General features: G+C 39.6%; 1 protein-coding gene across 3 annotated transcripts; it reads left to right on the top strand.

The window, feature by feature from the left end:
- The first annotated feature begins 41 nt into the window (after positions 1-41).
- LOC133545345 (oocyte zinc finger protein XlCOF6.1-like) lies at positions 42-9,642 on the top strand. 3 transcript variants are annotated; one of them, XM_061890836.1, is made up of 2 exons: positions 42-230; positions 7,306-9,642. In XM_061890836.1, the coding sequence occupies exon 2, from the start codon at positions 7,356-7,358 to the stop codon at positions 8,553-8,555; it is 1,200 nt and encodes a 399-aa protein (XP_061746820.1). In that variant the 5' UTR covers positions 42-230; positions 7,306-7,355; the 3' UTR covers positions 8,556-9,642. The 3 variants fall into 3 exon arrangements, with proteins under 3 accessions (XP_061746820.1, XP_061746821.1, XP_061746819.1); XM_061890837.1 differs by having other exon boundaries at positions 42-235; XM_061890835.1 differs by lacking the exon at positions 42-230 and adding an exon at positions 1,903-2,321.
- The last annotated feature ends 3,999 nt before the right edge of the window (positions 9,643-13,641 follow it).

Genomic DNA, 13,641 nt, shown 5'->3' with positions numbered 1-13,641 from the left:
CTGAAGTTAGCAACACATCACTGAACTTTAGAGCCATCGCAAGTGGGGTTGGTTGTTTGTTTTATTCATCAATAAGTATAATTGGGATGTAGAAAAAGTAATTTAGAGTTGCATTGCATACAAAGATGACATATGTGCCTTTTGTGTTTTACACTGCAGCATCTATTCAAGCAGCAGCACATTTACTGCTGAGAGACAGACTCGGCTGCACACATTTCATTTAGAAAAGAGTAAGGTTGGAAACTTCAATTGTTGCATTATTTGTGTTTAATCTTAGTAAATGTTGGGGAAGATTTTCATTGAACAAAACTGTTTTTCAGTACTGTTTTAGAAAGTAAACCGGATAATTTATTATGTTTGAGCGTGACTTCCTGTCCCACAGAAGCCGATCTTAGCTCCATTGACCTGCAGCATTGTGCCATCTGACAAATATAGAAGCTCTGCTTATATTTAGCGCAGGGTTGTGGTACGGCACCGACAAAGGGTTCGGCAGCAGTGGAAATCGACACATTGACTTGAATTGAAATGTAAAAAGTCCTCGCCACATCCAGTGCATATCTGGGGTATCAGTATGCAGTTTTGTATTGTTTGCACACACTGTTTAGCTGTGACAATCCCATTCAAGAGCAGACAAACATTACAGGGAGACAGAACAGGATAGCTGACGGGTCTGACAACTTCCGGCGCCCCTTACAAAAAAGGTGAGAAACGGGTAAACGCTAGGGAGGGGGGTGAGTAAAATGAAAAAAATATTTAGTCGAAGCTTGGGCCCCTGGAGAGGTGGTTCAGTCTGAGGCCGAGGGAAAAAAGAGAAAAACCTCATACCCATAGCACACATAAACATGTGTGTAAGAGAGAAACATCAAATAACACAAAGGACATCAAAAGAGCAGAGCTGATGCAACCAGCTGACTCTCCAGCAGTGCTATTGCTAAGTACTGCTACAAAAGTAAAATAACAAAAACAACAACGAATAATTAACCAATAATATATATTGCGCACACACGATAGCAACCTGCATAGACAAGAAACCAAACAAAAACATAATTTCAACACCCATATACACATGTGGTGGCCTCTGCAGTGTTCCACGCTATCATCTGCTGGGGTGGGAGGAGCATGGCCAGAGACAAGAGTAGACCAAACAAAGCAACGAAGCGAACCGCCCATTAACTCTCGCCAGTGTCCAGTCCGCATGGATGAGCGAGGATGCGGGCAAGGAGACTGAAGTGTCCGATACCTGCTCATTCAGCCAAGACACTGTGAAGGTTGTCCGTCATACGCTAAGCGCCAGCTCCACAGTCCTGTCTCTTCATCCGCATCTCCTCCAGTCTCTCCAAATGGATTCTGGTGTAGCAGAGACCCAGCATCTGGTAGGCAGATCCAGAAGTTCACAAAAAAGCACTGCAGAAGTCACGAAAGAACCACCCCTTGTCACACAGTCCCAGAGGGTCCCCAACCAAAAAGCAAAAAAAAAAAAAAAACACATGAAAACAAGAGGGAAACAGCAGGAACACAAAAGGATGACACAAGAGCACAGAGCTCCTGTCACCAGCAGCCACTACAGCGGCGCCATCTTGATTAAATACTTTTATGTTTTAGTAATGTTTGTAAAGAAACATGATATATCTCGGAGTAAAATTGAACAAGAAATATGAACATGTACAAGTTGCGTCGAAACAATTTTAACCACTTTTACGCTTCTGTCATTGTAATGAATGACACACGGGGGCGCCACTAACTTCCATAGTTAAATTTATTTTTTAAATGTAGATATTTTTGTATGTAATGGTTTATGATGACATTGTTATTGAAATACAGATGACACAAAAGAACCATGGTAAGTAAGTGTGGCAAAACAAGTTGTCGGAAGTGACGTCAGATACACGCATGCGTGGACCGATCGGATGATAAAGCAAGATGGCGTCTGACGGAGAAGTCCTAAACGCGGGCATTATATTTCTGTATTCTTACATATATGTTGTTTAATAGAGTACACACGGTTAATAATTGTTACATTAGTCTGAGCGCACTTTGACACTTCTCCTGTTTGATAGCTTCATTCAAGGTAGCTTGCAGCTAGTTTAGCTGGCTAGTTAGCTTAGCTTGTTAGCTGCTAACAAAGAGACGCGGAAGTTATTTAAACATCGCTAAGTAGGGAACTAATGTGAGTGTAAAGTGTTGTGATTGTGTGAAAATGTGCGAAAGAACGACGGAAAAGTATGAGGAGGAACTTTGGCCAAGAAAAGAGGAGGACGAGCGACCACAACTACTGGATGTTTATTATAAGAAACATCATCAAGTTGTGTTACACAGAACAGGTTTGTTTACTTCTTACTCTCACATCTTTACTGACTTTATATTTGATGATTAACATTATTCTGAAATGTGATGCGTATAAGAAGTTTGGTTGTCTTGTGAGGATGATGTACATACAGTCGTGGTCAAAAGTTTACATACACTTGTAAAGAACATAATGTCATGGCTGTCTTGAGTTTCCAATAATTTCTACAACTTTTATTTTTTTGTGATATAGTGATTGGAGCACATACTTGTTGGTCACAAAAAACACTTTTGAAGTTTGGTTGTTTTATGAATTTATTATGAGTCTACTGAAAATGTGACCAAATCTGCTGAATCAGAAGTATACATACAATGTTATATTCAGTCTATAATATATACAGTAATGACAGTAGGATGGTGTTCCTGGAATTAAAGGCCTCACATTTTCTCCTCCAAACATATTGCTGGGTATTGTGACCAAAAAGCTCATTTTGGTTTCATCTGACATAACATGGACAAAGATAAGACCTTCTGGAGCAACGTTCTGTGGTCAGATGAAACAAAAATTTAGCTGTTTGGCCACAATACCCAGCAATATGTTTGGAGGAGACAAGGCGAGGTATTTAATCCCAGGAACACCATTACCACCGTCAAGGATGGTGGTGGTAGTATTATGCTCTGGGTCTGTTTTGCTACCAATGGAACTGGTGCTTTTAATGTGACAATGAAAAAGAAGGATTACCTCCAAATTCTTCAGGACAACCTAAAATCCCAAGCCCGGAGGTTAGGTCTTGGGCGCAGTTGGGTGTTCCAACAAGACAATGAGCCCAAACACACGTCAAAAGTGGTAAAGGAATGGCTGAATCAGGCTAGAATTAAAGTTTTAGAATGGCCCTCCCAAAGTCCTGACTTAAACATGTGGACAATGCTGAAGAAACAAGTCCATGTCATAAATTTAGCTGACTTGAACCAATTTTGTCAAGAGGAGTGGTCAAAAATTCAACCAGAATCTTGTGGATGGCTACCAAAAGTGCTTTATTGCAGGGAAACTTGCCAGGGGAGATGTAACCAAATATTAACATTGCACCTTTGCTTCATCCAAGCTGTCATGACATGTTCTCACCAGTATATTGGCTTTCTTCTCTGTTTAAGCATGTCAGCATCATCCTCCATCTTGTCATTGATGATGTGGCCTAAGTTTTTGACATTGTTGCACACAGACAGGGTTTGACCAGACAAATAGAAAACTGTGAAATTAAGATGGTGATCCTCCTTGGTCCTACATATCATTACCATACTCTTTGTGGCATTATACTTAATGTCAAACTTGACTCCATAGTCTGAGCATATGTTAAGAAGCTGGTGGAACCCTGCACTACTGGGAGATATAATGGCCAAATCATCAGCGTACATAAAGTGGTTGATTGAGGTGTTCCCCATGATGCATCCTGTTCTGCATTCTCCCACTGCCTTGACAGGTCATCCATAGACAGGCTAAATAGGCCTGGTGATAGAAGCCCGCCCTGCCGTACCCCATTGCCAACTCTAAAGGGAGAGGATAAACTACTCCCCCATTTTACTTGCTTTGTCTGCCTGTCGTACCAATATGTCAGAATATACCCAGAACACCCCTGTGCTTCAGATTGGTGAAGAGTTTGAGATGGTTGACGCCGTCAAATGCCTTAGATGCATCAATAAACCCTACCAACATTGTAGGGCCCTGCGCTCTGTATTTTTCTACTGCTTCTTTTAAAACATAAATACACAAGTCAGTGCTGTACTTGCTTTTAAAGCCAAATTGGTTGTCTGCGGTGCAAATAAGATCCCCAACTCTGTATGTTATCACACTTTCCAGTACTTTAGATAGCATGCTGGCTCGGGCGATAGGTTGATAATTGTCCATAGTCCCTACCTCACCGGCCTTTTCTTTAATGACAGGTACTAAAATAACTGTCAGCATAGCAGCTGGCAGGATGCCATGCATTACCAACCTACCAATATATACCTACTGCATGTACATAAAACCTTAATGGAGGTGTTTGGATGTTTTTTAAGTTCTTTGTTGTCAGAATATATTGACTCTAATAGCCTCTATTGTTAGCAGACTTTTGATCGCATCTATTTACTATTTAGAATGCATAAGTAAGAAAAAATGTGTGTTCTTGATAGGCAAAAAAAAAAGTGTGGTTTCCTTTTAAGTGAAGTGAAGTATATTTATTTAGCGCTTTTCTCTAGTGACTCAGAGCGCTTTACATAGTGAAACCCATGATCTAAGTTACATTTAAACCAGTGTGGGTGGCACTGGGAGCAGGTGGTTAAAGTACCTTGCTCAAGGAAACAACAGCAGTGACTATGCTCAAACCTGGAACTGTCGAGTTGCTGTCACGGCCCCTCTTCCAACCGAGCCTCGCCAGCCTTCGAATGTTTTATATTCTGTCAAAATCTAGTAGAAATCCTAAATACATCCAAGAACTGTTACAATAATTCCATTAACAATGTTTTTATTTAGGAATTTTCTAATATAACGTGTTTCTATCTACACTTCTGCTAAAATGTAAAATCACTTATTCTTCTGTTTAGTTCAAATGTAATAATCACTTGTTTTGTTGTTTTATTCTTTAGTTTTGGCTGATACTATAAGTAGTTATAAGGGCGGTATGGGTCATACCAATGCTGATACCTATATTTAAATTTTTCATGATAATTGAATGAGTCAATTTTTTGTTCCAATCATAATCAGACAAAAACACAGGATGGTGGTGTTATAATAGCAATTGAATATTCAAATATGGCTCTGAATTAAATAATTTGGTTTATGCCCTTAATGTCTTTCTTTTTTACTGAATGTATAAACAATAATGTACAGCCCTTACCTTTGGGCTGATACTGAGAGCAGCAACCAATAAAAAAATTAAAATCAATCAAAAACATTTGCATCGTATTGTGAAACAAGACGCCAGATAATATGTCTGCTCATGTGTGCCATGTTGCGGTCCTTATACACACACCATAGTAATACTACTACGGGAGCCATAATAGACCGATAATCCCTCAATTGATGTGGCTTCAAAGTCATACTAAAACATTTGGACAGATTTTTGAGTGCCATGTGTAATGTTCTTTATTTTCAATGGAACATTCAAAGTTTTGGTGTTGTTAACTGGCGTCATATTGCAGTCTTCACATATCTCTTATATGTGACTGCCATCTACTGGACTCCCTTAACAATACACCACGTACTAAAAAGAATTGCTTTGACGTCGGCCAGCACAACCAGAATTACTCCGTACATTAGGCGCACCGGGCTATAAGGCGCACTGTCGAGTTTTGAAAAATTGAATGGATTGTAAGTGCGCATTAAAATCCGAAAAATACGGTAAATGAACAAAGTGAGCTTCTTGTTTTTTCATTCACAATCTTTGTTTCGGCTACTTGCAATTCTCCTCCACACATTTTCTTGTGTGCAGTAGTGTTGGCGACGCTCACTTTCCCGTTGGAGATGGAACTAGTCATTTTAATACAGCGGTCACATTTAATGTACACATTGCTTTGAAACCGTAAGAGAATAAATGTTATTTAAGTCGTCGTATAAGCTGGTAATTGACACAGGCCCATATATAGCTGCCCGGGATATGCCTGTTATGATTCTTTAAATTTGGGCCTTTTAGAATTACTAAGTCTTTCTCCATTTGTGTCAAGGAAGTGAAATTAGGTCTGAAAACCTTACTTCGAAAGGAAATACACTTTCAACCCACATGACTTGCAGTGAGCGAACTCGACCACCAGAGACAACAATACAGAGTACAGATTTATAGTGTAAACCAGGGGCGCTCTCACTTTATCTGCAGGCGAGCTACTTTTCAATTGACCAAGTCGAGGAGATCGACCTCATTCCTATTTATAATTTATATTTATTTATTTATGAAAGAGACATTTTTGTTAACAAGTTAATGGTGTTTAATGATAATACAAGCATGTTTAACACACATAGATTCCTTTCTTTCATGAAGACAATAATATAAGTTGGTGTATTTGATTGGAATTAGACAGTGGTGCTGATAACGTCCGCATTTTCAAATGGAGGAAAAAAAAAGTCCTCCTTTCTGTCCAATACCACATGAAAGTGGTTGGATTTGGCATCTCATTTGTCCAACTTGCATACTCCTTTTTAAACACTTTGTTATGAGAGTAGCATATGTGTGGGGCCCTTTAATGTCTGGCAGCAGGTGAGTGACGTCAGTGAGTGTGCGGGTGGGCAAGCAAGTGAGAAAGCGGTCGCTGAGGGCGGGGGAGAAATACATTGGCATCAAACTCCGTAGCTTGCTAGCTTGTGCACGCTAGCTTTCGGAGACTCTTATTTTGTTAGCACAGGCAGGATGAAACAGGTCTTTTATGGTGAAGACAGGAACTGTGCAGTCGGTCTTTAGAGTTTTGACAGTAGGTACGGAGTCTTTAGAAATAAAATGTGTTTCTCTGCGTCCGCCCTGTTAGGGATTTTTTTCTTAAATATGAGCTCGCAGCAGCCAGCGTCATCTCACAAGATCCTCGGGTGCCGAGAATGTCAAACAACTGACGAAAGTGAAGTCTTGGTAGGATTGATGATTGCTCATTTTTATGTATATTTTTTTAATGCCTGGCTTGAGATCGACTGACACACCCTCCGAGATCGACCAGTCGATCGCGATCGACGTAATGTCCACCCCTGGTGTAAACGACCTAATCTTTTCTTCAAGTTTATACATCAGTAACTGACATTATAATCACAGGGGGTGCTGGAGCCTATCCCAGCTGCACTCAGGCATACGGGAATTTATCGCAATATAGATTTTAGGTAATATTGCCAATTCCTCATAAAAAGTGGTCTTATTTTCCTGTGAATAATGTAAAGAGCAGTGTGTTTGTTTTCAGCCCAATTCATATAATAACTTATTTTTTTAAGAACATGTAAATATACTGAATGCCTCATGTGACTGGTCAAATCTGGACATTTCTCAAACATATTTGTCATTTTGTGTCCTGCAGATGTCTGTGAAGAACAACTTCTGCCTGAAAAACAGGAGTGTAGCTTAAGGATGGTGAAGGAGGATCCATCAGAGAGCAAGATGAGGCGCCACGGACCCTCTGGCGTCTTCTTTTCCTCTTTGACACAGACCCTTTCCTGTAAAAAGAAAGAGGAAGACTCACTGACCCACCACATTAAAAAGGAAGAGGAGGAACACAGCATCAGTCAAGAGCATATTGAAGGACTGGTGTCCCCAGTGACTGGTGTCCCTGTGAAGAGTGAAGATGATGAGGTCAAAGGTGAAAGTGAGAAGAAGAGAGAGGCGGAGCCTCCAAGCAGCAGCTCAACACAACACATGACAACAGAAGCTGATGGAGACCACTGTGGAGGATCACAAGCAGACAAGCTCTTAGCTCCACTATCAGATAGTGAGGACACAACGTCACACTCTCCTGACACTGATGATGAAGACTCTAAAGATAAGACATGTCACACTGATAACACTAATTTGAAATGTTCTCACTGTGACCAAACATTTCATTACCATTCATATCTGAAAAGACACATAAGAACACACACTGGCGAAAAAACTTTTTCCTGCTCAGAATGTGGTAAATGTTTTTCACGAAAAAAGGGGTTAAAGGAACACATGCTAATACACACTGGAGAAAAACCTTTTTCCTGTTCACTCTGTAGTAAGGGTTTTACACAAAGTCAGAATTTGAAAGTGCACATGAGAACGCACACTGGTGAAAAAGCTTTTACCTGTTCAACCTGTGGTAAAAGTTTTACTAGCAGTCAGAGTTTGAAAGCACACATGAGAACACACACTGGAGAAAAGCCATTTTTCTGCTCAGAATGTGGTAAATGTTTTACTCACAGTCAGAGTTTCAAAGTACACATGAGAATACACACTAAAGAAAAACCTATTTCTTTTTCAATCTGTGGTAAAGGTTTTACACAAAAAAACCTGTTAAACAAACACATGCTAATACACACTGGAGAAAAATGTTTTACCTGTTCAATATGTGGTAAAGGTTTTACAGAAAGTCAATATTTGAAAAAGCACAAGAGAACACACACTGGTGAAAAATCACATTCCTGTTCAATCTGCAACAGAAGCTTTTGTCAGCGATCAAACCTTGTAGCACACATGAGAAGACACACAGGAGAGAAAGTGTTGAGTTGCAGTGTGTGTGGTGAAAGATTCTCTTATAAGTACCAGTGTAAGAAACACAAGTGTGCTGGTGAGAACAGCAGCAGCAAATGAAACTGCACGATTTGAAATAAACTGTCAAGAGTTTCATTTTGACTTTCTAACAACATCAGCACATATAACATGTGTGACATTGTTGTTTGTGTAACAATCTGGTTAACATGCTTCTATATTTATACACCATTTGTTTCAGCCCATTGCGTGCATTAATATGCAACATTTTTTACTTTTATATTGACATAAATTATTGCAAGAGGAACAATTTTACTAAAAAGGTCAGTAAATCCAAAACAGTACAAAACATGTTTTACATGAAAAGTACATTTAGTGTTCATATATTTTATCCATCCATCCATCTATCCATTCATTTTCTACCGCTTATTCCCTTTGGGGTCACGGGGGCGCTGGTGCCTACATATATTTTATACAAACCCCTCGCGACCCCGAAAGGGAATAAGCGGTAGACAATGGATGGATGGATGGATAATTTCCTTTTAAAACGTGTGACTGTATGTGTAACATTGTTATTTGTGTAACACTATTTTAATATGCTTTTACATTTATAGATTAGATATTTTGTATTAGTGATTTTTTTTAGTCAAGTACATGCATTAATATGCAACATTGTGTACTTTTATTAAAATTTAACTGAAAAATTTCACTGAAAAGGTGAGAGTAAACAGTACAAGGCATATTTTACATACATTAAAAAAAATGTAAGTGTGTATATATATATATATATATATATATATATATTCGTCATACAATATTAGACCTATTCATAAGAGTGTTTTTTATAGGTGTTTGAAATATTAAAGTGTGACATATTTTTATTTCTAGTTATTAATCATCCCATAGATTAGCCCCTATTTATGATATACATATTTACTGGTTCACATCTGAAACATCTTCTGGACCTCTTCAGGAAGCATATTATTATTTACTTTATACATCATTTGAACAATTGTCTTTTATACAATTTTAAAATGTGTGACTTTATGAATCATTTGTTAGGTCTCTAATTCATTTTATTAATTATCTGTATTACTCTCTTTTGTAATATGATGATTGTGTTGTGATTGTTTTATATGTATGTCCCCAGACCTTTATACAATATAAAAGTGAGAGAAAATGGCTGAAATGTTTGTGGAAGGATGGTTTTGTTTTTACAAACTTACATTTTGTGGATAAAACCAAAACCCTCAATATTGTGTTTTAAAAAGGTTTTATGTTTATCCATCCATCCATCAATTTTCTACCGCTTATTCCCTTTTGGGGTCGCGGGGGGCGCTGGCGCCTATCTCAGCTACAATCGGGCGGAAGGTGGCGTACACCCTGGACAAGTCGCTGTCTCATTTAACATCCCCAAAACAATATCAATTTCACAAAACAAGTTTGGAGTGTTAGGCAAACCCAATATAGCACATCATCCCACAGAGATTTACTCTGCATACATTCCTAAAAAATAAACTCTTCATTTTGTTTCTCTATCTCAGAACGAACAAGTGTTGTCATAAATTGCAAAACAACATCCTAAAATTATTTTAAGGGGTAAATTCAGTTTTTTTTGTGTGTGTTTTTTTTTTATGAACACTTTTGCCATTGAAAGAATGGAAACTTTCAAGTTATGAGTATTGTTTGTTTTGTTCCAAAGAAAATACAGCAAATAAGAAAAAGTAAAGAATTGTCTAATTTCAGAGTTTTCTAATATTGTGTCCATCGAACAAAAATCCCAAGAAAGGATATAAAAGAGTTCTGAAAAAAATGATATGCTGTATTTAGAATATTTTGAACGATTGCCTTTAATATTTGTTTAAATATTTTCATCTATTTGCAGTTCGTACTTAATGAAATCTTTAAAAATTACAATACTTTTATCACTCAATAAGTGCATCAGCGACCAAATGCCTTTTTCAAACCATTAGGGTTGCCAACACCCAGACTTTGAAATAAGGGACATCTCGCAGGCGGTTGGAACATTTTTGTGTCCCTTATAAAATTTGGGAGTCCCCTATTTCAGTCCGGTCATGAAAAAATGCTTAGAAAATGCTTTCAAAACACCAACATGCTTAGAAAAATGAACTTTACACCTCCACTAGACCACTGTTGCACTTACTGTAAGTCCTATTCATACTATAATCACAAGAACATTGTATTCAAAAAACCCAATTGGGATGGGTGCTGGATCAAAAAAAGGAATACTTACCAGAACAAGAAAGAAAGAAAGGTCCGCATACACCACCACAGCAGTGTGGAAAAGAGCGCTTGGTCGAAACGCCATACTTAAATAAAATAAATCCTGATCAATGTCAAATATGCAAAACAGAAAACGTGCAGTTTCTTCAAAAACATTTGCCATTAAACAGCTGGCACACAAGGACCAACCAGAAAGGTTGATAATATGGATGTTAACAATGTCCATGTGAATGTCCATATAGGACAAAAGTCAATGCTCGTAAATGTCCTTCATGGAGTGTTAGGGCCAGGGGACGTCCTGGTGACACTTCTGATTGATAAAAAAGAAAAGAAAAACAATAGGAAAAACGTATTAGGAGTATGTTAGAAGCACAGCCTGTTGTAAAAATAAATAAATACATTAAAAAAACAATCAAACAAAACAAAACAGCAACAAAAACTATATATATATATATATATATATATATATATATATATGTATATATGTATATATATATATATATATATATATATATATATATATATATATATATATATATATATATATACATATATATATGCCAATTAAAATAAAAATACAATACAAAGTTTAGCCACTCAACTATTTCTTTCTCCAGGGAAATTTTCTGCTGCTCTTCCTGCGGCCACAAAGAGCGGTCCTAGTGCCCTCCAGGTATCCTAACCGCCATTGAAAAACAAAAAAAAGACGAACGACGAAGCCAACTTGGAAGTGGTCCATGGAAAGGTTGATAGTGCGACCTCCTGTACTGTAGAATGTAGTATGGACCATAGGACAGGACGAAGAAGTCCTGATAAGAAGCTGTGGAGGCCTAAGATGCTCTACTATCCATCCATCCATCCATCCATCTCCTTCCGCTTATCCGAGGTCGGGTCGCGGGGGCAACAGCCTAAGCAGGGAAACCCAGACTTCCCTCTCCCCAACTACTTCGTCCAGCTCTTCCCGGGGGATCCCGAGGCGTTCCCAGGCCAGACGAGAGACATAGTCTTCCCAACGTGTCCTGGGTCTTCCCCGTGGCCTCCTACCGGTTGGACGTGCCCTAAACACCTCCCTAGGGAGGCGTTCGGGTGGCATCCTGACCAGATGCCCGAGCCACCTCATATAGCTCCTCTCAATGTGAAGGAGCTGCGGCTTTACTTTGAGTTCCTCCCGGATGGCAGAGCTTCTCACCCTATCTCTAAGGGAGAGCCCCGCCCCACGGCGGAGGAAACTCATTTCGGCCGCTTGTACCCGTGATCTTACCCTTTCGGTCATGACCCAAAGCTCATTACCATAGGTGAGGATGGGAACGTAGATCGACCGGTAAATTGAGAGCTGTGCCTTCCGGCTCAGCTCTTGTGGTGAAGATGCTCTACTAGTCTGCTGGAAATCCAAAGAAGACGAAGGAGTAAAAAGCAAAATGGCGTTTGACAGAGAAGGCCTAAACGTGGCCACTGGCCATTATTGTTTCACTATTTGTATTTAGGGCATACATGTACGCATATATGTTGTGTAGTAGATGAAACAATGTTAGTCATTGTTTGTATCCGGATACATTAGTCTGAGCGCACTTTATCGCGTCTTGTGCTAATTAGCTTAGCTTGTTAGCTGCTAACGAAGAGACGCGGACGTTATCAACACATCGCTAAGTAGAGATCAAATGTGAGTGTAAAGTGTTGTGATTGTGTGAAAATGTGCGAAAGAACGATAGCAAAGTATGAGGAGGAACTTTGTCTAACAAAAGAGGAGAAGGAGGGACAACATCAACTACTGGACGCTGTTTTCAAGAAACATCAAGTTGTGTTACACAGAACAGGTTTGTTTACTTCTTACTCTCACATCTTTACTAACTTTATATTTCATTATTAACACTTTTCTTCAATAAGAAGATGTTTTGATTTAGATTCCTCATGAAAACGAGACAGTTTGAGGTTGATGTTCCTCTCAGTTTGGAACAATGTGTGATTGAAGGAGTTATGACACACACACACACACACACACACACACACACACACACACAAGTGAATGCCATGCATACTTGATCAACAGCCAGACAGGTCACACTGAGTGTGGCCATATAAACAACTTTAACACGGTTACAAATATGCGCCACACTGTGAACCCACACCAAACAAGAGTGACAGACACATTTTGGGAGAACATTCACACCATAACACAACAGAACAAAAGTTCTCCCGGCTGGCGTTCCCAGGCCAGCCGGGAGACATAGTCTTCCCAACGTGTCCTGGGTCTTCCCCGTGGCCTCCTACCAGTTGGACGTGCCCTAAACACCTCCCTAGGGAGGCGTTCGGGTGGCATCCTGACCAGATGCCCGAACCACTTCATCTGGCTCCTCTCGATGTGGAGGAGCAGCGGCTTTACGTTGAGCTCCTCCCGGATGGCAGAGCTTCTCACCCTATCTCTAAGGGAGAGACCCGCCACACGGCGGAGGAAACTCATTTCGGCCGCTTGTACCCGTGATCTTATCCTTTCGGTCATGACCCAAAGCTCATTACCATAGGTGAGGATGGGAACGTAGATCGACCGATAAATTGAGAGCTTTGCCTTCCGGCTCAGCTCCTTCTTCACCACAACGGATCGATACAACGTCCGCATTACTGAAGACGCAGCACCGATCCGCCTTTCAAATTGCCCCCCATCAAATTTCCAAGTCTGTTGTTGTACTCACTTTTAAAATAATTGTATTGACTGGGACAAGAGGAGGTATTTCCTGTGTATTTATTGGTTGTTTTGCTACATACTTTTTACACAACACAGGAAAGAACACAAATAATGTAATTGTGTTAACAGTGTCAGTCCAAAACTATTTATATTCGCTCTTTATCTCATTTACTTATTTACCCAACAGACGTCCAGCAGCCCCCTCACATTAAAGAGGAAGAGGAGGAAGTGTGGATCAGTCAGGAGGAAGAGTGTCTTCTAGGG

The sequence above is a fragment of the Nerophis ophidion genome, linkage group LG28 (assembly GCF_033978795.1).
Source record: "Nerophis ophidion isolate RoL-2023_Sa linkage group LG28, RoL_Noph_v1.0, whole genome shotgun sequence".
NCBI lineage: Eukaryota > Metazoa > Chordata > Actinopteri > Syngnathiformes > Syngnathidae > Nerophis > Nerophis ophidion.
The sequence above is the reverse complement of the archived record's forward strand: the minus strand, read 5'-3'. Positions and strand labels throughout refer to the sequence as shown.